General features: G+C 38.8%; 2 protein-coding genes across 2 annotated transcripts in view; both read right to left on the bottom strand.

The window, feature by feature from the left end:
- The window catches only part of LOC132298203 (wall-associated receptor kinase-like 5), a 35,099-nt gene extending 14,881 nt beyond the window's left edge, over positions 1-20,218 (bottom strand). The window contains exon 1 of the mRNA XM_059794961.1: positions 20,129-20,218. The gene's annotated coding sequence lies outside the window, so the exon portion shown is untranslated. The remainder of the gene's footprint in view (positions 1-20,128) is intronic.
- Positions 14,319-21,524, bottom strand: LOC132298171 (wall-associated receptor kinase-like 8). The gene is made up of 2 exons (XM_059794960.1): positions 20,580-21,524; positions 14,319-20,344 (listed from the first exon to the last, which is right to left on the bottom strand). The coding sequence occupies exons 1-2, from the start codon at positions 21,397-21,399 to the stop codon at positions 20,337-20,339; spliced, it is 828 nt and encodes a 275-aa protein (XP_059650943.1). The 5' UTR covers positions 21,400-21,524; the 3' UTR covers positions 14,319-20,336.
- Positions 21,525-26,598: the final 5,074 nt, after the last annotated feature.

Below are 26,598 nucleotides of genomic sequence, written 5' to 3'. Positions count from 1 at the left end.
TCTTATGTTCATGCTATCTCATATATGCCCAATGCCTGTGATATTCCATATTGGATGCATTTCATACTTACATTGTTTAGCATATTTCATATCCTGCCACTTGCATAAATTCATGTCATATCTGTTTTGTCTATTTTTACTTGACATACATGTTTCTATATTGTACTTAAAATTTCTTATTCTGGCTCTAACTCCCATTGCAAGTTTTTCTTTTTCTTTTTGCAAGCCATGGTTAAGAGGAAGACCGTTGCCAACAGGCAACACGGGCTTCAGCGCCATATTAGACTACTTACAGAAGAGCCAGCAGAGCCCTCTCATGCACAGCAGGAGCTAGCACAGGCTACCCCACCTTAGTCACCATCTCACGAGGTTGAGGTAGAGGCTGATCATATTCCATCCACCTCTGCAACTCATCCTACATTTACTCCATCGCCATTTCCACCACATGCTGGAGCTGAGCATTCACCTGTACCATCTCCACCAGCTCAGCCAGCCCAGGAGCGTGATAGGCCCGTGCCTAGATATGCGCATATGGCCGTCGACCATGAGTCAGTATTCAACACGGCCTTTTTCTCCAGATCAATGCTGACCCGATCAGCTTACCATGATATCATTCAGAGGGGCCTGGCAGCTATTCTTGCCCCAGTCACAAAACCAGTCTACCCGCAGCTGGTACGGGTGTTCTACCAGAACCTCCGACCATCCCCGCGCACCACAGCAGAGCTGGTCACTTCTATAAATGGCCATCAGATCACTATCACAGTGAACTCACTAGCCCGCTCTTGCCACTTCCCACACCGCTGTCCTCCAGAGCTTCAGGAGACATATCCGAGGCTATACAGGCCTTCTTATGCAGACATGGCAGTCTTTCTTACAGGTCACCATGCTGGTGGCGAGACCTTCGCCACCCGGACATTCCTTCCAGATGACCTGTGGTTCACTGATTTCATGCTCTTCCGGAATATCTATATGGCAGGGCACAAGATTCAGAGGAGGGGGGATTATTTGACAGCCCTCTACGTCTTCTACACTGAGCATTGGGTATCCATTCCCGCGCTCATCTGGAGCATGATGAGGAAGCTATATGATGAGTACATTAGCAAGGAGACGCCCGGACGGGCTAAGTCTCTCCCATTCAGCCACCTCATCACCCAGATTCCTATAGACCAGCGCTACCCTATTCATCCTCGGGAGCACCCCGAGAGAGGTTCCTGTCACTTTCTGAAAAAAGACTAGACCAAGAGCTACAACGCCATTATTACTAGACTGCAGGACCACGCAGTAGTGGCTGCAGAGGAGTTAGAGGCTGAGGAGGAGGCACAGGCAGCAGGAGGCACAGGCAACAGCTCAGGCAGCAGTAGCAGATCCCGCAGCGGATGATGTACCAGTCGATCCAGCTGCTGAGCATATAGATATTGACTTAAAGCGCCCTGCAGACGCCATAGAGTAGTACTCTCCAGCTGGTCGCCCATTCACGAGCAGGAGCAGACTCAAGAGCTTTCTTCTGATTTATCTATACCTGAGGCTCCAGATCTGACCCCCGACTTTGGAGTACGCCTGCAGAATCTTGAGGATGCTGTTGTTGCTATACGAGCTGATCTTACAGCCCACAGAGCTGATTTTGCTGTCTTCCGCACGGATGTCGCGACTATGTTCCGAGATCTATTTAAAGATATCCGCGCAGCCCGACTTGCCCGTCTTACCTCATCCTCCTGAGTTACCAGTTCCTTCTATCTCATGACCCCTTTTTACTATTGATACTTTACTTTTGTCACTGTACACTATTATTTTTGCAGCCGGTCTGTCGGCTTTGATATTTTTGTTGTACCTACACTTTATCTATTTTATATACCTGTTTTTGCTATGGATGTCATATGATTATATTCTCATATCTGTATGTTTGACTCCATCAGGTGCATCACAGTGACTTCAGTGCGAGAGTGCTTCTCGATTTTCAGGACCACCCTTATACCTTTCTCATTTCTTTATCTCTTTATCCCATTTACACTTGTATATCCACTACGCACTAATTATCCCATTTTGTTATCTGATGAGTTTATCCAAGTGCTAAATTTCAGGACCACAGTTCATCCCAAGTTTGGGGGGGCCATGCCACCCACTTCATATACTTCAGTCCTAATCATTCTATGCCTTAGTTGTACTGGTATACTCTTTCCTTTGTTCTCTTTGCACATTGAGGACATTGTGCCATTTAAGTTTGGGGGGAATGGTGTTTTACAATGTTAGTTTTAAATTCAAAATTTTGAGCATGACTTGTGTATTTGAGGGATATTTCTATGTTGGTCCATATCTAGCGATGATTTTGATCTTTTGAGGACTATATTGCTTAAATTTTAAAAATTGCTTGACTTGAGAGTCCAATACTCCTTGTATGCCTTGTGGAAGCCATTTAGGAGTAAATTTTTTGAAAGACTAATATCTTGCTTGCATTTGTGGTCCACATCATCCTGATTTTGTGATTGTTTTGAGATTCATTCTAGCATCGGCGCACACTAGCATTCATTTGTAGGGTACATGCTTTGTTAATTATTGAATTGGTTATATCCCAATTGGACTAGTAGTGCATTGAAAGCTTTCATTCTTGATAAAGGTGGATAACAACCCCTTTTCACTAAGTAGTCGGGATTCTAGCCTCATCAAGCACTGAACTTCTCGCGCCGAAAGGTGGAGGGCCCAAACTCTAGTTTAATAATTGAATTCAAAAAAAAAAAAAAAGTTGCAAAAGCAATAAAAAGTGAGGACTTCTCCCAAAAAGGTGAGAAGTGGGAAATGATTAGATGGAGGTTGTCTTGATTTGTAGCCTAGTTGATTTGAGTTTGTAAGTCCGTAGGGGTATTTGAATGCCTAATGCCCTAAAGCCGTCTGGTTTGGGAGTTATTGACCTAACGCTCGACCTCATGAATCGCTAGAAAGCTTAATAGATCAACACATTGCGCCATACTTCCGTCTTTGATCCTAAAAAAAAAAAAAAATCGAGTGAAAAGAATAAGCGCACCTAGAACATTAAAGCTTTAATAAAAGGTCCACTTTTTGTCTTGATGATTCGAACTAGATTTGTATGCTAGTTTGAGGGTAAGATGTGATCATTTTTCTAGTTGGCTTAAATAGTAACACATTTGATATCGATCCACTCAAAAGAATTCTAGCGTTGTTTTGATTTGCATGATCATTTTCTTGATGTGTGGAGGACCATACTGATGACCACTGAAAAGTGCGTAATTAAACCCCTTAAGCTTAGGCATTCTAGTACCTTTATCTATATTACTTTACCGTTTTAGATTAATTTCGTATTATTTCCTTTTTCAGGCACTTATCCCAAAAATAAGCTAACTCAGCCAAATAAGAGCTTAATTGAAGCAATTCTGGGATTAAACAAAGAAAGGAGCAAAGTAGAGAAAGAAGGAAGCAAATGAAGCCAAATGTGACAAGCAGCAAAGTTTGATCGATCTAAGTTCAAGGTTCGATCGATCGAACAATGATCGATCTCAGCACTTCAAGATAGATCCAAGCCTTGACCCAAAAGCATAAAGTTCCAAAAGTTCGATCGATCCAACACCATCCTTTGATCGATCGAACACTTTTGTCCTTATTCAAATAATTAATCCTATCCATAGCTGTACCACCCACTAACCACTTTTATACTTTTCCCATAAATATCTCCCATAAATATCTCGGATTTGTCTTTTTCCAAAAAGCTTAGCCAGTTGGATCGATCCAGCCTAAGTTCGATCGATCTCACTTACTTTTGATCGATCCAAGTTCAAGGTTCGATCGATCGAACTTCCTCTAGTGCGAAAAAGTTAAAATTCCATCCCATTGAAAGTTGTCCTTTATCCAATCATTAGGGAATATTGTGTGCACGACCCCAGCTCATTTTGGGTGTCATTTTGACCTACCTATATAAGGATAAGGATTGCTTTTACAAAGGGGAGCCAACATTATTTTCATATCATCTCTTGGAGAGGAAATTTAGAGGAGGAGTAGGCTAGAGACACCATTGGAGTTCTTCATCAACAAGGAGTAGATTTCAACCATGGAATTAGCCCTTGAGGGTTAGAACATCATTACCATGAGTGGCTAGACATCCTCTTGGGGCTAGAGTTAGCCCCAAACATGTTTTCTATATCTTAATCTTGTGTATTATTGAGGGATTAGTGTTGTAATTAATGTTTTGACACTTTTATACATATAGATCTTGTTTATTCAATGATTTATGTGGTTTAATGCTTCCAATCAATCATTTAATTCTATCCATATGTCTATGTATGCTAGATTAGATGTTCATGTGTTTACCTCTATTTCTTGTGTAATTGATGCATGTCTATGTGTATTAATGCTATGGATTTAGGGATTGTCAAAACATTGTGCTTAAAAGAATGCTCTTGTGATTTTCTAGATGGTCCATGCTCACTTCTTGATGGATTATGCCTCTCCCTTAGCTTAGTTAGTTCAATTGCATGCCATTAGTTTAATTATAGTATAGTGATAGCATAATTGTTAGATGAGAGGACAATCCATGCTAGTTGTTTGATGTTCCATACTTTTGAATGCAAGTAGCATATGTCTCTAACCTTGTGGTGTATTTGGCTTGTGAGCTTAATGAAATGATTAATGACTTGCTAGATATGTTGTGCTTTTCACATGCTATTTAGACAATATATACTTAATTGCTAGATATATTGTGCTTTTCACATGTTGATTAGACAATGTATGCTTCAATTGGTCACCCTTGCTAATTGAATCAACCAAGTACACACACACAAATATTGCAACACACTTTACCCTCAATAGTCACTAGTTGGAAGTGTAGAAAAGCATTGTTTGGTGGTGACCTCTTGACCCCAAGATCTCTCTCTCTCTTACTTACTCTTTGTTACATTCAATTACTTAGTTTAATTTAGTTGCTCTCTAGTAACCAACCAACCATATGTTTGATCACTTGACCTACTAACCCTCGTTGCATTTTCACATTCAAGTACGACTCCAATCTCTTGGGACGACCCCTTCTCACTCATACTACATAGTATAGGTTTTAAGCGGTTTATAAATTTAAGTATGATGCCCACTTGACACTATTCTCTAAACTCAAAGTGTTGTGCATTATTTTGTGCACACGTTCGGGTAAGCATCATAGTTTTTGGCGCCGTTGCCGGGGATTAGGTAACGTTGTATTTGTGGAATTAATCAGGAATTAATACTCTTTTGATCGTGTCTTTACTTTGTTTTTCCTTTAGATTACTTATTATGTTTGTTCATCTTTGACAAGGAGTATTGAGCTAGAAGGCAAGCAAACGAGCCATCAAGTAAAGGAGCTAGGCAAGCAAGGAAAAGTGTTAAAAATAATTTAAATTTTTTTTGCTAAGCTAAGCTTTAAATTTGGAGTTGAAGTACTAAAGGACCTTTGTGAGACTTTCTTACTCAATCCCTTAGTTAAATCGTCGGCCCGCGTGGAGGCTTGTTTTTGAATTCTTAGATAAATCGTGAGCCCGCGTGGAGGCAATTTATTTTTCTTTGCATTGTTATCAAAGCATGGGAGTATGGGAACATTGCATGTGAAAGAAGTTTGTTGATTGTTGGTTTGTTACGAAGGAGGAGTGCTTGCTTGTTTTGTGGTGATTTGTGTGTCGTTTGTAGCCTTGTATAGACCTTTTCCTATCATACATTCTAGGCATTCACATGGAAAATCTAGAGGGTAATCTTGGCTACTTAGACCCACATTTCATGCATAACCTACCTCTTAATCAATATGACCCCAGAGTTCAAGCTCCAATTCCTCCAATGGTCCTTCTTGATCATTATAATCTTCATGCATACCATGCACCTACTTGCATTGTGTTGCCTAATTTTGAGGCTAATCAATATGAAATCAAGCCCGAGACCATTCAAATGTGTCCATTCTTTTATGGCTTGGATGAAGAGGAACCGTATAGGCATCTTAATGAATTTCTTGAACTATGTTCCACTGTGAGGTACATGGATGTCCCGGAGGAAGTTCTTAAATTACTCCTCTTCCCTTTCATACTTAAAAATAAAGCAAAGCATTGGTTCAATACTTTAGGGGTGAATTCAATAACATCTTGGGCACAAATGCAAAATGAGTTTTTTAAAAAAAATTACCCCGTAAGTTTGACCAGTGTAATGTGTGCTTCAATTAGAGAATTTTCTCAAAGGGAAGGAGAGTTATTGCATGAGGCATGGGAGAGATTGAATCACTTGCTAAGAAAGTGTCCACACCATGGTATTCCAAAATGGCAAGTTGTCCAATACTTCTATGAAAGCTTATCTGACATGCAAAAGGACATAGTTGATACTTCATGTGGGGGTTCATATTTTGGAAAACATGAAGATGACATTTGTCACCTCTTTAAAAAAATGAGCGAAAATTCTTTGCACAAAATTACACTTCTCAGCTTGACCATGGTTTTACTAAAAAGGAGGAAAGTGTAACAGTGTGTCAAATTGATAATTCAAGGGAAATTGTAGCCGAGGTTAAAACTCTTTCTTAAAAACTTGATCAATTCTTGTTGAATCAAAAACCGGCTACCAATGTGTCTCCTTTTCATCATACAACTCATCTTTGTGAGCCTTGCATGACATGTTCAAGTGTTTTGCATACTACTTTCAATTGTCCCTATGGACATGTTGTTAATGAACACTTTAAACAAGTTAATGCCGCATTCGCTCACCCTTATTCAAAAGCATATGTTCCATTGTGAAATGAAAACCCTTATCAAGCTAAAAATCTTCAAAGAAAATACATTCCACCTCATAAAAGAAATGGAGGTTCTCAAGGGTTCGTTTCTTCTTCTTTTCATCATCAAAGAATGAATGACTTCTCACATCCTCATGTATGATTCTCAAGTTGGCTTTCATTATCCTCAAGCACTTTTTAGTAATTCCATATTTGAAGACAAGGTCTTGATAGCTTTGGGTAGCTTAGAAAAGGATACCAACTTGTTGCATTCCCACTCCCAATCTATATCAAAGCTTGAATCCCAAATTGGGACCATACCTAATGCATTGAATGCAAGAGAGATTGGGAAATTACCTAGTCAACCCGAGAGGAATCCAAAGGCCCAATTTTGTGTGGAAGCAAACCCTACATCGGGGTATTCTTCCCAAGCTCAAGCGCAAGCAATCACCACCTTGAGAAGTGGTAAGATAGTGGACAATAGGGTTGAGCTACCAAAGGAAGATAGTGAATTGGTGTAACCTAAAGTTGTCACCCATCCAATTTTCAATTCTACTCCTACTCCTTTGAATGAAAATGATCCTAATTAGAATTCTCAATCTTCTTCATCATCCTCTCAAATTACAAAGTCTTGTGAGCCAAAAGCTCTATTCCCTTATGCTTTAAAAGAAACTTCACCTCATGGGAGGCAAAAAGGGAAAACACATGACATGATGGAAGTTTTTAAGCAAGTCAATATCAATCTTTCTCTTTTGGATGCCATTAAGCAAATTCCACCTTATGCAAAATTCTTGAAAGATTTTTGCACACAAAAGAGGAAGAGCAAGGGACCAAGCCCTAAAAAAGTGTTCCTCGCGTAGCAAATGAGCTCCATTCTTCAACAAAACATTCCACTTAAGTTCAAAGATCCCGGTGGTCCGACTATTTCTTGTGTGATTGGAACTCATGAAATTCGTAGAGCTCTTCTTGACTTAGGTGCAAGTGTCAACTTGATTCCTTACTCCGTATATGTCCAATTAGGGTTGAATGAATTGAAGCCAACCTCGGTGGTGCTTTAAATGGCCGATAGATCCGTCAAAACACCTAGGGGCATGGTTGAGGACATTCTTGTCAAGGTAGATAAATTCTACTTTCCGGTTGATTTCGTAGTTCTTGATACCGAACCGGTTACTAATCCCTCTAACCATATCCCAATCATCTTAGGAAGACCATTCCTTGCCACCGCAAATGCAACAATTAATTGTAGGTCCGGGATTATGGACCTCTCTTTTGGCAATATGATGATCAAACTTAATTTTTTCCATGCAAGTCGACATCCCATGGATGAAGACGAGTGTTACCTTGTAGATGTGTTAGATGAGGTTGTTGAGGAATTGATTCCAACGATGCTAATGAAACAACCAATTAAGGATAGTCTTTCATCTCTTTTATCCGATGATCCTCTAGCCTCTTGCCTTCTTGAAATGTATGAAAGTTGTGGATTTGATAATGAAAATTCAATGAATGAGGTAAGTAATCTCATGGAATCTATTACAAGCTTAGATTTTCCATCTTGGAAAACTCCAATAGAACCTCTTCCTCCACTCTCTAGCACTCCACCGGTCTCATCTTTAGTCTTTTCACCAATTCTTGAGCTTAAAACTGTACCTTCCAATCTCAAGTATACATTCTTAGGACCAAAAGAAACTCTTCCGGTTATCATTTCTTCAAGTCTTTAAAAAGACCAAGAAGATGCTCTCTTAAGTGTGCTTAAAGAAAATAAAGAAGCCATAGGATGGAGTGTGGCGGATCTTAAGGGAATTGTCCCCTCTATTTGTATGCATCGCATACTTATGGAGGATGATGTAAAACCCTTTAGGGATGCCCAAAGGAGACTTAATCCAAACATGAAGGAAGTAGTTAAGAAGGAAGTTGTCAAACTCTTGGATGCTGGAATCATTTACCCAATCTCCGATAGCAAATGGGTAAGTCCAACTCAAGTAGTTCCCAAAAAATCAGGGATTACGGTGGTTGAGAATGCAAAGGGTGAGGAAATCTCTAAGCGTACCACCAATTCATGGCGTGTATGCATTGATTACCGCAAATTAAATGCTGCCACTAGAAAGGATCACTTCCCTTTGCCATTCATTGATCAAATTCTAGAGAGATTGGCCGGGCAACAATATTATTGCTTCCTTGATGGCTATTCGGGGTACAATCAAGTAGCCCTCGACCCATTAGACCAAGAGAAAACCACTTTTACATGTCCATTCGGTACATTTGCTTATAGACGGATGCCTTTTGGTTTGTGCAATACACCCGCCACATTCCAAAGGTGTATAATGTCAATTTTCTCAGATATGGTGGAAGAGTATCTAGAGGTCTTCATGGATGATTTTTCTATTTTTGGGTCCTCATTTGATGCATGCCTCAAAAACTTAGATCTAGTGCTTAAGAGATGCCGTGAAACCAACCTTGTACTTAGCTAGGAAAAGAGACATTTCATAGTTCAAGAAGGTATTGTTTTGGGTCACGTCATCTCAAGGAGAGGAATAGAGGTAGATAAAGTGAAGGTCGAGCTTATTTCTGAATTGCCTCCAACTTCAACGGTGAGAGAGATTCGCTCCTTTCTAGGTCATGCTGGCTTTGACCGCCGTTTTATCAAAGACTTTAGCAAAATTGATCGACCCTTGTGTAATCTTCTTGCCAAGGAAACTCTTTTCGTCTTTGATAAAGCATGCCTAGATGCTTTTCATAAGTTGCGTGAATTATTATCATCTGCTCCCATCATGCAACCTCCCAATTGGTCATTGCCGTTTGAAATCATGTGTGATGCTTCTGATTATGCCATGGGACCAGTTTCGGGACAAAGAGTGGGTAAGCTTCCTTGTGCCATATACTATGCAAGTAAAACTTTCTCGGGAGCTCAATTGAATTACTCCATTACCGAGAAAGAATTACTTGCCGTAGTATATGCTCTTGATAAATTTCGTTCCTATCTCTTAGGGTCCAAGGTTATCGTTTATTCTGATCATGCTGCCTTGAGGCATCTATTGACAAAAAGGGAAACAAAACCTAGGCTAATTAGATGGATTTTGCTTCTTTAGGAATTCGATTTTGAAATCAAGGACAAGAAAGGCTCTGAAAATGTGGTTGCCGATCATCTTTCTAGGTTATCGATAGAGCCTTTCCCCAGTCTACCAATCTGTGACTCTTTTCCGGATGAATAACTCTTTCAAATTTCTGATGGAAAAATGCCTTAGTTTGCCGACATTGTGAATTATTTGGCAGTAGGCAAGCTACCAACTTCTTGGTCGAAGAACAAAAAGAATCTTTCTTTGCCAACATCCGGAATTACTATTGGGAAGACCCTGTTTTATATCGATATTGTCCGGATCAAATTGTGAGAAGATGCATTCCAGAGAGTGAGATTCCAAGTGTCCTAATGTTTTGTCACACTCTTGCATATGGTGGGCATTTTAGTGCAAAGAAGACCGCCTTGAAGGTTCTTTAAAGTGGGCTCTTTTGGCCCACTATTCATAGAGATGCCTACAATTTTTGCAAATCATGTGAGAGATGTCAAAACATGGGAACAATGTCTAGAAGGGATATGATGCCCTTGACCAATATACTTGTTGTTCAGATCTTTGATATATAGGGCATTGATTTTATGGGTCCATTTCCTATGTCCTATGGTTTTCAATACATTCTTCTTGCCGTTGATTATGTTTCCAAGTGGGTGGAAACATGTGCTACCAAAACAAATGACCACTCCGTGGTCATTCAATTCATCAAATCCAATATCTTTGGTTGTTTTGGTTTGCCAAGGGCTATAATAAGTGATGGAGGAAAACATTTTTGCAATCAATTCTTGAGGCACTTATTTCTTAAGTACTCCGTCACTCATAAGATAGCCACTCCCTACCATCCTCAAACAAGCGGGCAAGTTGAAGTGTCTAACCGGGAAATTAAGCATATTCTTGAGAAAACGATTAACACCACCTGGAAGGATTGGTCAAGAAAGCTAAATGATGCTTTATGGGCTTATCGGACGGCATACCAGACTCCCATTGGCATGTCTCCTTATAGACTTGTATATGGAAAGCCTTACCATCTTCCGGTTAAGCTAGAGCATAAAGCCTTATGGGCAGTTAAAAAGCTCAATTTTAACCTTGATAAAGCCGGAGAGAATAGGTTACTCCAATTGAGTGAGTTAGAAAAGTTGAGATACAATACTTATGATAATGCCAAAATCTACAAAGAACGAACCAAAGCCTTTCATGATAAGCATATTGTGAAAAAGTCTTTGGAACCCGGTCAAAAAGCTTGGCTTTTTAACTCTAGACTGAAACTTTTTCTTGGGAAATTGAGAACCAAATGGAAAGGCCCTTATGATATCATCTCTGTTGCACCTCATGGGGCGGTTGAAATCAAAAACTTGAAGAAGGGCAACATTTTCAAAGTTAATGGTCAAAGATTGAAACATAGAGGGTCAAGTTTTTCAAAGACATTTTGAAGCTGCACATCTAGTTGACCCGGTGTATGAGCACATAGAAGATTGCATTAACAAAGAACCAAGAGCTCCTTTTGAGCTTAAACCAACAAGTTCTTCAAAGAACCATTTGTTGGGAAAAGTTCAAAGAACCATTCATCACCCAAATAAGGAGGGGATGCATAGCAAGATCTTTGATCCGGGCTAAAAGAGTCCCACGTCTTGCTAGAGACGTTAAAGACTAGCAAAGGCATTCGTAGGGTGTCAAAACCCTATTCCTCCCTCATTTCTATCTTTCATTTCATTTCATGCAAAGTCTAGATACTTGTTTTTGGTTCTCATATGCATTGAAAGGAACTTTGGTGAGGATTGCATGAGCTTTCATGTCATTATTGAGCATTCTGTAAAGTTCGATCGATCTCAAACTTGAGTTCGATCGATCGAACTCCACTCTGCATCCAACTCTTAGAAAAATTTCTGACCTGCAGAAACCTACATCCAAATTACCTCTCTGCCCCATCGTTCGAACCAACTCTCAGATCAATCAAGATACCTTCGATCGATCCAACTTCCAAGTTCGATCGATCTCATGATTCAACACTTAGAAAAATTTTGAGCCTGCATCCACCTGCATATTCCAGCTCTCTGTCTGATCGTTCGAAACATTCCAAGATCGATCTGAAAGTTCTTCGATTGATCCAACTTCCAAGTTCGATCAATCTCATGTTCCAACACTTAGCCAAATTTTTGAACCAAAAACCTGCATATTTTTGCTCTCTGTCCGATCGATCGAACTCTTGTTCCAATCGATCTCAATTCTCCATTTCATTGTTTGACTTTGTTTTGACTTTTTAAATTTCAAAAATCCAAAAATATTTTCATTTTTATTTTTATTTTATATTCTTGTATTCAACAAAAAAAAAAAAAAAAAAAAAAGAAAAGAAAAGAAAAAGAAGAAGTTTCGATCGATCTGAAATTCTAATTCGATCGATCGAACTCTTATGCAACAGATTTTAAATAGAGGATAAGATCCCATTCTCCCCCATTTTCAAACCCTAATTCTTACGCCATCGTACCCTCGCCCATCTCCTCCATCTCCGGCGCGATCTCCATAGTGAGCCAGGTGTCGATCTCTCCCTCTTCCCGGATCTTCTTGATCTTCACATTTCATTTCATCTCTCCTTTCTTTGCTTCAAGGTAAGATCCGAGACCCCATTATTGATTTCACACCATGATTTGTTAACAGTATGCTTTAAGTGTTTGATCCACTCCCATATTCATGATAATTGTTGGCCATGGATGAAGTTTTAAGCTTTTCATGTTTATATGTCAATTTTCGTCTTTATGCCATATCCATTGTAATGAGTTGCTTTGATTTTTGGGAGTGTGAGCTATTATAGGTAATTGTGATTGATGATTATTGTGATTGATTGGCCCACAAATATGTTTGTGTAGGTCCCGTGCTTCCACAGTCCCAGATCTGTGACTTCTAGTTTTTCACAGAACACAGTTCGATCGATCGAACTTGTGCCCCAGATCGATCAAAGCTATAAGATTGATCTCACTTATTTTCGATCGATCCAACTTTTGTGATCGATCTCACTCCTTTTTCTGATCGATCGAATTTCACAGATCTCACACACACACTTCATTCATCTTGTATTCATTTCATGCTATCATATCTATGCCCAATGCCTGTGATATTCCACATTGGATGCATTTCATTCTTGTATTGCTTGGCATACTTCACATCCTATCACTTGCATAGATTTATGTCATATATGTTTTGTCTATCCTATCTGACAAACATGTTTCTATTGTGCCTTTAATTCATTATTCTAGCACTTAATCCCATTGCAAGATTTCTTTTTTGCAGACCATGACTAAGAATGACAATTCTTCCACTTCAGCCGCACCTGAGGCTCATGATCAGATATGTTGCTTAGAGGAGGACCTTCAGAGTTTGGAGGATATGCTGGTTGCCCTTAGAGCTGACATTAGTACCCTTTGTCTGAATGTGATGGCTGCCATTCGAGCTGACATTTCTCGCCTCCGTACGGAGATCTTGACTGCCATTGATGACTTAGCCAGGGAGATCCGCGGAGCTCCCTCTGCCTAAGACTCCCAGTCTCTTTATCTTTTTATGCTCTCTATCTATGTTATGTGTCTGCTACACTTGTGATACTATTATTTTTGCAGCCGGGTCTGTCGGCTTTGACACTGGATGTATTACACTTAATTGTTGTTTTTATCTATGATGGATGTTGTATACTTTTATTGATACATCTGTCCTTTTAACTCCATCAGGTGCATCACAGTGATTTCAGTGAGAGAATGCTACCCAATTTCCAGGACCACCCTTATACCTCTCTCATTTCTTTATCTGTTTATCCCATTTACACTTGCATGACCACTGTGCACTGATTATCCCATTTTGTTATCTGATAAGTTTATCCAAGTGCCAATTTTCAGGACCACAGTTCATCTGAAGTTTGGGGGGGCAATGCCACCCACTTAGGATATTTCAGTCCCGATCATTCTTACTTAGTTACACTGGTATACTTTTTCTTTTGTTTTCTTTGCACATTGAGGACATTGTGCAATTTAAGTTTGGGGGACTGGTGCTTTACAGTGATAGTTTTAAATTCAAACTTTGAGCATGACTTGTGTATTTGAGGGATATTTCTATGATTGGTCTATATCTAGTTACGACTTTGATCTTTTGAGGACTATATTGCTTAAAATTTAAAAATTGCTTGACTTGAGAGTCCAATACTCCTTGTATGCCTTATGAATGCCATTTAGGAGTAAATTTTTCGAAAGATTGATATCTTGCTTGCACTTGTGGTCCACATCATCTTGATTTTATGATTGTTTTGAGATTCACTCTAGGATTCTACACTAGCACAGGCGCACACTAGCATTCATTTGTGGGGTACATGCTTTTGTTGATTATTGAATTGGTTATATCCCAATTGGGCTAGTAGTGCATTGAAAGCTTTCATTCTTGATAAAGGTGGATAACAACCCCTTTTCACTAAGTAGCCGGGATTCTAGCCTCATCAAGTACTAAACTTCTCGCGCCGAAAGGTGGAGGGCCCAAACTCTAGGTTAATAATTGAATACAAAAAAAAAAAAAAAAAAAAAAAGTTGTAAAAGTAATAAAAAAAAAGTGAGAACTTCTCCCAAAAGGTGAGAAGTGGGAAATGATTAGATGAAAATTGTCTTGATTTGTACCCTAGTTGATTTGAGCTTGTAAGTCCGTAGGGGTGTTTGAACAACTAGTGCCCTAAAGCCGTCTGGTTTGGGAGTCATTGACCTAACGCTCGATCTCATGGATCACTAGAAAGCTTAATAGATCAACACATTGCACCATGTTTCCATCTTTGATCCTGAAAAAAATAAAATAAAATAATAAAAAAAAAAAATCGAGTGAAAATAATAAGCGCACTTAGATGAATGAAGCTTTAATAAAAGGTCCACTTTTTGTCTTGATGATCGGTACTAGATTTATGTGCTAGTTTGAGGGTAAGGATGTGATTAATTTTTTAGTTGGCTTAGATAGCAACATATTTGATGCTGGTCCACTCAAAGGGATTCTAGAGTTGTTTTGATTTGCATAATCATTTTCTTGATGTATGGAGGACCATACTTGCTTGCTTGATGCTGAGATTTTGGGAGATTGCTTAGAAAGGGTTGAAAAATTGCATACTTGAGGTAGTTTTCTCCTAATACTTGTTTGCAATATTGGTGTCTCTTTTGAAAGAATGAGCTTAATGTTTGTGGGTATCATTTTTGGAAACCCTCACGAGACTTCACTCGTCCACTAGGGGTAACCTAGGGGTTTAAAAGGCTTGTTGCATGTGCTAAGTGCAATCGTGTTCCCTACCAAAGTGGCGTTATTCATTTTTTTTTTTTAGTTAATATTTGTATAGTTGTTGATTTCATTCCTTTACTTTCTAGTTCATTGCTAAAGACTAGCAATATTTAAATTTGGGGGTGTGATGAGCACTGAAAAGTGCGTAATTAAACCCCTTAAGTTTAGGCATTTTAGTACCTTTATCTATCTTACTTTACCGCTTTAGATTGATTTCATATTATTTTCTTTTTCAGGCACTTATCCCGAAAATAAGCTAACTCAGCCAAATAAGAGCTTAATTAAATCAATTCTGGGATTAAACAAAGAAAGGAGCAAAGTGGAGAAAGAAGGAAGCAAATGAAGCCAAAGGTGACAAGTAGCAAAATTTGATTGATCCAAGTTCAAGGTTCAATCGATCGAACAATGATCGTTCTCAGCACTTCAAGATAGATCCAAGCCTTGACCCAAAAGCATAAAGTTCCAAAAGTTCGATCGATCCAACACCATCCTTCGATCGATCGAACACTTTTGTCCTTATTCAAATAATTGATCCTATCCACAGCTGTACCACCCACTAACCACTTTTGTCCTTTTCCCATAAATATCTCCCATAAATATCTCGGATTTGTCTTTTTCCAAAAAGCTCAGCCAGTTGGATCGATCCAGCCTAAGTTCGATCGATCTAACTTACTTTCGATCGATCCAAGTTCAAGGTTCGATCGATCGAACTTCCTCCAGTGCGAAAAAGTTAAAATTCCATCTCATTGAAAGTTGTCCTTTATCCAATCATTAGGGAATATTGTGTGCACGACCCCAGCTCATTTTGGGTGTCATTTTGACCTACCTATATAAGGATAAGGATTGCTTTTACAAAGGGGAGCCAACATTATTTTCATATCATCTCTTGGAGAGGAAGTTTAGAGGAGGAGGAGGCTAGAGACACCATTGGAGTTATTCATCAACAAGGAGCAGATTTCAACCATGGAATTAGCCCTTGAGGGTTAGAGCATCATTACCATGAGTGGCTAGACATCCTCTTGGGGCTAGAGTTAGCCCCAAGCATGCTTTATATATCTTAATCTTATGTATTATTGAGGAATTAGTGTTGTAATTAATGTTTTGACACTTTTATACATATAGATCTTGTTTATTCAACGATTTATGTGCTTTAATGCTTCCAATCAATCATTTTATTCTATCCATATGTCTATGTATGCTAGAATAGATGTTCATGTATTTACCTCTATTTCTTGTGTAATTGATGCATGTCTATATATTAATGCTATGGATTTAGGGATTGTCAAAACATTGTGCTTAAAAGAATACTCTTGTGATTTTCTAGATTGTCCATGCTCACTTCTTGATGGATTATGCCTCTCCCTTAGCTTAGTTAGTTTAATTTTATGCCATTAGTTTAATTGTAATGTAGTGATAGCATAATTGTTAGATGAGAAGACAATCCATGCTAGTTGTTTAATGTTCCATACTTTTGAATGCAAGTAGCATATGTCTCTAACCTTGTGGTGTATTTGACTTGTGAGCTTAATGAAAGGATTAATGACTTGCTAGATATGTTGTGCTTTTCACGTGCTATTTAGACAATATATACTTAATTGTTAGATATATTGTACTTTTCACATGTTGATTAAACAATGTATGCTTAAATTGGTCACCCTTGCTAATTGAATCAACCAAGCACACACACACAAATATTGCAACACACTTTACCCTCATTAGTCACTAGTTGGAAGTGTAAAAAAAGCATTGTTTGGTGGTAACCTCTAGACCCCAAGATCTCTCTCTCTCTTACTTACTCTTTGTTACATTCAATTACTTAGTTTAATTTAGTTGCTCTCTAGTTTACTTAACCAACCAACCATTTGTTTGATCACTCGACCTACTGACCCTAGTTGCATTTTCACATTCAAGTATGACTCCAATCTCTTAGGACGACCCCTTCTCACTCATACTACATAGTATAGGTGTTAAGCGGTTTATAAATTTAAGTATGATGCCCACTTGACACTATTCTCCAAACTCAAAGTGTTGTGCATTATTTTGTGCACACGTTTGGGTAAGCATCACATACTTGCTTGCTTGATATTGAGATTTTGAGAAATTGCTTGGAAATGTTTGAAAAATTACATAATTGAGGTAGTTTTCTCCCAATGCTTGTTTGCAATATTGGTGCCTCTTTTGAAAGAATGAGCTTAATGTTTGTGGGTACCATTTCTGAAAACCCTCACGAGACTTCACTCATCCACTAGGGGTAACCTAGGGGTTTAAAAGGCTTGTTATATGTGCTAAGTGCAATCGTGTTCCCTGCGAAAGTGGCGTTATCCATTTATTGTTTTCTAGATTCATACTTGTATAGTTATTCATTTCATTCCTTTACTTTCTAGTTCATTGCTAGGGACTAGCAATATTTAAGTTTAGGGGTGTGATGAGCGCTGAAAAGTGCGTATTTAAACCCCTTAAGCTTAGGCATTCTAGTACCTTTATCTATCTTACTTTACCGTTTTAGATTGATTTCGTATTATTTCCATTTTCATGTACTTATCCTGAAAATAAGCTAACTCAGCCAAATAAGAGCGTAATTGAAGCAATTTTGGGATTAAACAAAGAAATGAGCAAAGTGAAGAAAGAAAGAAGCAAATGAAGCCAAAGGTGGAAAGTAGCAAAGTTCGATCGATCCAACTTCAAGGTTCGATCGATCGAACAATGATCGATCTCAGCACTTCAAGATAGATCCAAGCCTTAGCCCAAAAGCAAAAAATCCAAAGTTCGATCGATCCAACACCACCCTTCGATCGATCGAACACTTTTGTCCTTATTCAAATAATTGATCATATCTACAGTTGTACCACCTACTAACCAATTTTGTCCTTTTCCCAAAAATATCTCCCAAAATATCTCGGATTTGTCTTTTCCCAAAAAGCTCAACCAGTTGGATCGATCCAGCCTAAATTCGATGGATCTCAGCCAGTTCGATCGATTGAACTTCCTCCAGTGCGAAAAACTTAAATTTCCAGCTTGTTCAATCAGTCCTCTATCCAATCATTAGAGAATATTCTTTGCACGACCCCAGCTCATTTTGTGTGTCACTTGACCTACCTATAAAAGGAATATGATGCACTTTTTGAGATATACACAATTCTACGGTTTATTCTCTTGGAGAGGAAGTTTAGAGGAGGAGGAGGCTAGAGACACCATTGGAGACTCTTCATCAACCAAGGAGCAAATTTCTTCCATGGAGTTAGCCCTTGCGGGTTGGAGCAACATCACCATGAGTGGCTAGACATTCTCTTGGGGCTAAAGTTAGCCCCAAGCATCCTTTCTATATCTTAATCTTGTGTATTATTGAAGGATTAGTGTTGTAATTAATGTTTTGACACTTTTACATATATAGATCTTGTTTATTCAATAATTTATGTGGTTTAATGCTTCCAATTGATCATTTCATTCTATCCATATGTCTATGTATGCTAGAATAGATATTCATGTGCTTGTCTCTAGATTTTGTGTTATTGATGCATGTCTATGTGTATTGATACTATACATTTAGAGATTGTCAAAACATAGTGCTTAATGGAATGCTCTTGTGATTTTCTTAATGGTTCATACTTATTCCTTGATGGATTGTGCCTCTCCCCTAGTTTATTTTCATGCTAGTAGTGTAGATGTAGTGTAGTTGTAGTGTAGTGTTAAATGGGAGGACAATCCATGCTTGTTGTTTGATGATCCAAACTTTTGAATACAAGAAGCATATGTCTCTAACCTTATGTTGTATTTGGATTGTGAGCTTAATGAAAGGATTAATGACTTGTTTTGATCTATTGTGCCTTTCACATGTTGTTTAGACAATTTATGCTTCATTGCTTAGATATATTATGCCTTTCACATGATGTTTAGACAATACATGCTTAACTAGTCATCCTTGCTTGTTGAATCAACCAAACACACACACACACCAATATTGCAACACACCATTTGCCCTCATTAGTCACTTGTCAATGGTATAGAAATGCATTGCTTGGAGGTGACCTCTAAACCCTAAGATTTCTCTCTCTCTTACTTACCCTTTGTTGCATTCAATTATTTAGTTTAATTTAGTTATTCTCTAGTTTAATCAACCAACTAACCAATTGTTTGATCACTCAACCTACTAGCCCTAATAGCGATTCCACAACCTTGTTCGATCCTCACAATCCCTTGGGACGATCCTTACTCGCCCTAGCTATATTTATAGTGAAAGGTAGTAGTGGTTTCTATAAATGTAAAACTCTTGGCCCTCGCTTTAAAATGCACACACTCTTTTAAGCTTGACGGTAGTGCGGCAGACCAGTCAAAGAGTTTGGTTTTCTCAACGTTACCTTCACCTGAAGACAATTGTTGTTGTAATAACAAGCCCCCATTTCATTTAAAGAATTTTTCCTTGAGCTTAATTTCCCTTTTTCTTGTGACTAGTTTAATCATCCCCCATGTACCAATAAGTGAAAATAGTATTCCGAGACCTGTGCTAGTACCTACAGAACATAATAGGGAAAACTCACCTCTCACCTAAAAATTTTATGCTTGAATACAAAAAATACTCGTATATGCTAATATTCCCTAGATTTGTTCATATCCCATCTATTTCCATAAGAAAGACAAATCCTTTCCCAGTATTCTGGTGTGACCGTGTGAGTGCAGAACTACCCAATTTCATATATTAAATGAAATTTGACTTTGAGTTTAAGCTGTTAGTCCACAAATATGATCTAGACTATATGGTTACTTTTAATTTGGAGCTACTTTAGTTGCTACCATGTTTCCTATGGTCGTTGAACTGTCAAAAGGGAATCCTATTTGTGTTAAAAAATTATGTTGACTGATGAAAAAATCTAGTGTTTTTTTTTTTTTTTTCTTTTTTTTTTTTTCCTTTCTTTCTTCTTCTTCAGTTTGGCTCAAATTTTAGTTCTTTTTAATATGGACTCATACCGAATCGATCAATTGTCTTGATTTTGATCAAGCAATAATCAAAACCTCCAATTTGTGCGTGTTATTTCTTTGTTGTGTGTTTGCACGGGGGGTGGGGAGGACGTACCTATAATAATGATCCGAACCCTGTTGCCTTCATTGTCCTTGAGTTTATAGCAACTATATCCAACAGATATGTACCCAGGTGGACAATTGCACTTGTAACTCCCTGGTGTATTCTCACAGATCATCTCATAGTGATTCATATCACTCAGCGCACATCCATTGATATCGGACATTCAAAATCAAACAAAATAAGCTATTAACATGTTTGTCTATACACCTGCATAGGACAACATGGAGAGTAGTTGAGCCATATGCTATGCGTAAGTTTTGCCAAATACAGACGATTGACAATATTTTTTTCAGAAATTAAGAGTGACAATATATTAAAAGTTAATATAGACAAGTCTCTAGGTGTTTGCTTTTGTTGGTAATCAATTGATGAAGTAATGTTCCAGTAATGCATTACTAAACTGAAAATTCGTGGTGCAAATTTACTAATTGCAGAATTTTACCTTGGCATTCATCAGGCAGATATGGGTTTCCTTTATAGCCAAGGTCACACTGGCATCGGTAACTTGAGCTTTGATTAGAAGTAGAACTGCAGGAAGCATTAGTGCCGCATAATAAGCTATTAGGCACACTGGAATTGTAGACTCCGAATGTTTGGCACGTCCCAATTGTGTACCAATTCAGCATAGCAGGGACCTTCTCCATTTCCTGCACAGCAAAGGGGTCAGTCAGGTTAGTGAACCATTCTTGGTCCACCATAAAGGCATATTTGCACCCTTTATTATCACTGTTTGAATCTATGCTTCTGAAAGATGCATTGATAAACTTGAGGAATGGAGGGATTGTGGTTTGGCAGCAGTTGAGGCCATAGCAAGTTGTATCTCTTGTAGTAACATTGCATAGGGACATACAGCCCCCTATGACCATTCCTTGTCGGGTGATCAAGGCGAGGTTGTCACAACCCATGGCCGTGAATTGGTTGTTGGTGTCTGAGAAGGAAAAAGGGCCGTTCAAGTACGCATCTTGATTATTGGTCCTGTTTTCACAATTAGAAGAGATTACAGGGTTGTTGACGAGGACAGCGCTTTCTGATAACGAGATTTCAAGCACCTCAAGGTTGATGCCAGTGATTAAAGGTTTGGGTGGGGTGAAAGAATGGTTGCAGTTTATCTCAAGCGACTCATCAGCAGAACAATTGGCCCCAATTCCAAATGGGTAGGGAATGATAACATTTCCGCATCTGTCTTGACAACCAGGCCTTGCTAGTGATGCTCCAATTAGCAAGAACAATAGGGTGATTTGCTGCATCAATTGAATAACCATTCTCTCTTTCTCTCAGCAGATGGATCCTGTGGAAGAGATTCACCAGAGTTTTTCAAAGAATGAGATGAAAGAAGAACTTTGCCATCTATTAGTCATAGTGAATGTTGGAGACCATAGTTATTGTGAAAGAAGTCTTTCAGAAGCGTTAAAGGTTGGAGCCTACCATAGTTGACCATTAGTTTCATCATTGAACCAATCATCCAATATGTACAAGTCAAATTGATCAAGGCCATAAGAAAATAATTAATAAACGTATCTTGTATTCGTGGGTTATTTATCTTATGATAGTCTTGTAACAATTTTATGTTTGATGGATGACATTGACGTGAACGTTCTGGCATCTTCTATCCATTTCTTGTCTTGGAAAACATACGTTTTCAATAATTGAAAAACGCTCCTTAAACAAGTATGTTTTTTTGGTAATATGTCAGTTTATGGAGATAGGAGAAGGTATTGGGTGTGCCTAGTGCATCGGGTCATCCGAACTGTACGAGCATCCAGCGCACAGGGTTTGCCTGAAGAAACAAAAAAAAAAAAGATCAACCCTAATGACTTGGATCAACCAATCTGGCCAGTTAGACCATTGGAGATCCTCTGAATTAACACCAGGAGCCCAACTACACAAACTGTGAGCCACCATGTCACAATGTAAAAAACAAAAAAAAACTTGGAAGAATAGAGAATTGTCACCCTGTTACAAGTGTCCAAGCTAGTTTACCCACTCCACCAAAAAAACTTTATTCTAATAATAGTGATGACGATGTGACAATGACAATAACAATTTAAATGCAAATTAATTGTTAACAAAATTAGATATAAGAATCAAAACTCGATAAACCGAAACATATATCTGGATCATGGTCTGAACCTTTACTTTGTTGTGAAGCTTCAATTTCACCCTTTAGGAGACTTGCCTAAGCAATCAATTATACCTGCTTAGAAAATGACAATTACAATGTCAAATAGATAGTGCCTTTTTTGTAACTCAGATTGATGGATTAGTAAATAGTTACGAAGTTAGTTAGTAGCTAAACTCAAACTAAATTAAAGGCTAGCAAAGGGTCCTAGTTGAATAAATCAAAGGCTTCACTAGTTTAAAAAACTCTCCCGAATGTATGACATATTTGAGTGTAAACATTGTGCAGACCTCATTTTTCAAACATTGAAACTTGTAAATCACAATATCATCTTTGTTGGGAGAGATGACAATAAACAAACACAGCGAAATAATTCTTCTCCCTATATGCAAGAAAATATAGTATATCTCTACTTTTATATGTGCTGAAAATAATAGAGAACAAATCAATCACACCAAGCCACAAGAACACAAGCAATTTTTTACGTGGAAAACTTCCCCAGTGTGAGGAAGAAAAACCACGGGACCTAGTCTAGTTAAAATCTCCACTATCAACCAAATAATGGGTATACAAAGTTTTCTCTAATCGCAATTAGAGGTTACAAAACATTTCATCAAGATAGCAACAATCTTGGCAAAAACAAAGAGAATTGGAGAGAAAAATACCAAAATCCAGTTACTGTTCACGGGCATAAATCACTGTTCCTGAGATCAAAATCTGATCTTTACCGTTCAGATTGTGCGTCACTGAGTTATGAACCTCTCCTCCAAATTTCAGCTCGATCGGACCACGGACGAAGCGGGATTGGACATTTGATGAAATCTGGGCAGAATAGAAAAACTTGCGTTTTTCTACCAAAATCCGGTTACTGTTCAAGGGCAAGAATCACTGTTCTCGAGCTTAAAATCTGATCTCCACCGTTCAGATTGTGCATCACTGAGTCATGAACCTCTACTCCAAATTTCAGCTTGATCGGACCACGAACAAAGCAAGATCGGACGTTTGATCAAACCTGGGCAGAATGGAAAAACCTGCGTTTTTCTTCTCTTTGTTCTTTTACTTGCGGCTAACCTCTCTCTCTTTTTATACTAACTTCCTTAGGGTTTTCTTTTCCCTAAAGGCTGGGCTTTGGGCTTTTAATAAAACCCACTTGAGCTTTCCTCCATATAGAAGGAAATAAACCCAACAAATCTCCCCCTTTCCGACTATGTGGAGGGAATCGCCATCCCGGCGATCGAACAACAAACTTCAAGCTTCTCTCTTGGTAATGTCTTTGTCAACATATCAGAGCCATTATAATCAGTGTGAACCTTCTCAAGTTCAAGTAACTTATTGTTCAACGCATCTCTGATACAATGGTATCGTACATCAATGTGTTTAGATCTTGCATGGAACTGGAATTCTTAGCAAGATGAATAGCACTCTGGCTATCACAAAACAACACATACCTCTGCTACTTGAAACCAAGTTCTCTCGAGAACTTCTTTGCCCATAGCAACTCTTTAGTTGCTTCTGTTGCTGCAATAAACTCTGCCTCTGTGGTAGAAAGAGCAATACACTTCTGAAGTCTCGATTGCCAACCTACAGCCCCACCTGCAAAAGTGATCAAATAACCCGAAGTAGACTTACGAGTATCCACATCCTCTGCCATATCTGCATCTGTGTAGCCAACTAATAATTGTTGTCCGTTTCCCAAACCAAGTCTCAAATTGGAAGTGCCTCGAAGATACCTCATGATCCACTTCACTGCATTCCAATGTTCACTTCCCGGATTTAACAAGAATCGGCTAACTACACCAACTGCATGGGCTATATCTAGTCTTGTGCAAATCATTGCATACATCAAACTTCCTACTGCTGAGGTGTAAGGAACTCTTTTCATGTCTTCCTTTTCCTTATCTGTAGAAGGACATTGCTTTGTACTCAGTCTGAAGTGGGTAGTAAGAGGATAGCTAACCACTTTAGTGTTGTCCATATTAAACCTCTGAAGCACTTTTTCAATGTACTCCTCCTGTGACAAATATAACTTCTTGGCACTCCTATCACGACTGATTCTTATGCCAAGAATTTTCTTTGCTGGCCCTAAATCCTTCATAGCAAATGACTTACTCAATTGCTTCTTCAACTGGTCAATCTTTAAAGCATTCCTGCCAACAATCAACATGTCATCCATATAAAGCAGTAGAATAATAAAATCATCATCAGAGAATTTTTTAACAAATACACAGTGATCAGAAGTTGTCTTCTTGTAGCCTTGCTTCCCCATAACAGACTCAAACTTCTTATACCACTGTCTCGGTGCTTGTTTCAAATCAAATAGGCTTTTCTTCAGCTTGCACATATAATCCTCTTTCCCTTTCACTTTGAAACCCTCTGGCTGCTTCATATAAATCTCTTCCTCCAAATCACCATGAAGAAAGGTAGTTTTCACATCCATTTGCTCAACTTTCAAGTCAAGACTAGCTGCTAGGCCGGTGCTATACGGATCGATGACATCTTTACGACTGGAGAGAAGATCTTATCAAAGTCAATACCTTTTCTCTGACCGAACCCTTTGACAACCAATCTAGCTTTGTACCGTGGCCGTGAAGATAACTCATTTTGCTTCTTCCTGTAAATCCACTTGTTTTCCAAAGCTCTTTTTCCTTTAGGTAGCTTCACTAACTCAAAGGTGTGGTTATCATAGAATGACTGCATCTCATCTTGCATGGCCTTAACCCACTCTGTCTTTTGTTCATCTTCTATGGCTTCTGCAAAACACTGGGGCTCTCCCCCGTCAGTCAATAACACATACTGCTCTGCTGAATACTGAGTGGAAGGACGTCAGTCTCTGCCAGACTTCCTGGATGGAATCACTGGTGGAATCTCTGGCGCTGTCAACTGTTCATCAGTCTCAACATCTCCCTGAACCTGTAAGGGAACATCCATATCACCTGTACACTGGTGGTCATCCTGACCATTATTCTCAACCTGAGATGGCAGATTCTTCAGAGGAGCTGGATCTATATCAGTCAAGATATCACCCTGTTGAGACATAAATTTCCCTGCTTTCTCAATATCCTTAATCGTCTGATCTTCTACAAACACGACATCTCTGCTTCTCACAATTTTTTTCTCAACTAAATCATAAAGCTTGTACCCAAACTCATCTTGGTCATAGCCAAGGAATATACACTGTCGCGTTATCACATCAAGGTTGGACCTTTCATCTTTTGTAATATACACAAATGCTTTACACCCAAAAACCCGCAGATGATTATAGGATACATCCTTACCTGTCCAAACTCGGTCTGGCACATCAAACTGTAGAGGAACACAGGGTGTAAGATTCAACACATGAACAACTGTGCTCAATGCCTCCCCCCAAAAAGATTTTAGCAATTGGGCTTGTGAAAACAAACATCTCACTCTCTCAACCAGTGTCCTGTTTATCCTTTATGCTACGCCATTCAACTGAGGAGTTTTTGGAGTTGTCTTTTGATGCTGGATACCGTGTTATCTACAATACTCATCAAAAGGACCAGAATACTCTCCGCCATTATCAGTACGAATGCATCTCAGTTTCTTCCCAGTCTGTCTTTCAACTAGGGCTTAGAATTGCTTAAACACTACCAACACTTGGTCTTTTGAATTCAAGGTATATACCCACAACTTCCTTGAATAGTCATCTATGAAGGTCACAAAGTATCTAGACCCACCAAGTGTTTTCGTCTTCATAGGGCCACACACATTAGAATGTACCAAATCCAGTATCTCTGACTTTCTCGAATGAGGGGAATTCTTGAAGGAGACTCTGCTCTACTTCCCTAACAAACAATGAGTACACCTTTTCAAAAGTGTACTTTTCAGTCCACATAGTAAACTTTTCTTCCCTAGTAGAGCTAATCATTTCTCACTCATGTGAGCCAGTCTCTTGTGCCACAATTCTATTGTATCATTATCTTCCATCGCATTAACAATGTCGTTGGAGATCATTGTTTGCAGAACGTACAGTGCAAAGTGCTTCATACCTCGAGCCACAACCATAGCACCCCTAGTGAGCTTCCACTGGCCATCACTGAAAGTGCTGCAATACCCTTCATCATCAAGTTTACCTGCAGAAATCAAATTCAAGCAAATGTTAGGAATATGCTTCACATCTCTGAGAACTAACCTCGTGCCATTATTCATCTTCAGATACACATCCCCAATTCCAATGACTTTAACCAAGCCATCGTTGCCCATTTTTACTGTTCCAAAATCACCAGATTTATAAGATGTAAAGAAATCCTTCCGAGATGTAGCATGAATGGAGGCACCATTGTCAATCACCTAACTGGTCTCATGATATGTAACATTTATC

The sequence above is a fragment of the Cornus florida genome, unplaced genomic scaffold (genome assembly GCF_030987335.1).
Source record: "Cornus florida cultivar Cherokee Brave unplaced genomic scaffold, ASM3098733v1 CherokeeBrave_3.0.0_Hap2_Chr01, whole genome shotgun sequence".
Taxonomy (NCBI): domain Eukaryota; kingdom Viridiplantae; phylum Streptophyta; class Magnoliopsida; order Cornales; family Cornaceae; genus Cornus; species Cornus florida.
Note: the sequence above shows the minus strand (reverse complement) of the source record. Positions and strands in the feature narration are given on the sequence as shown.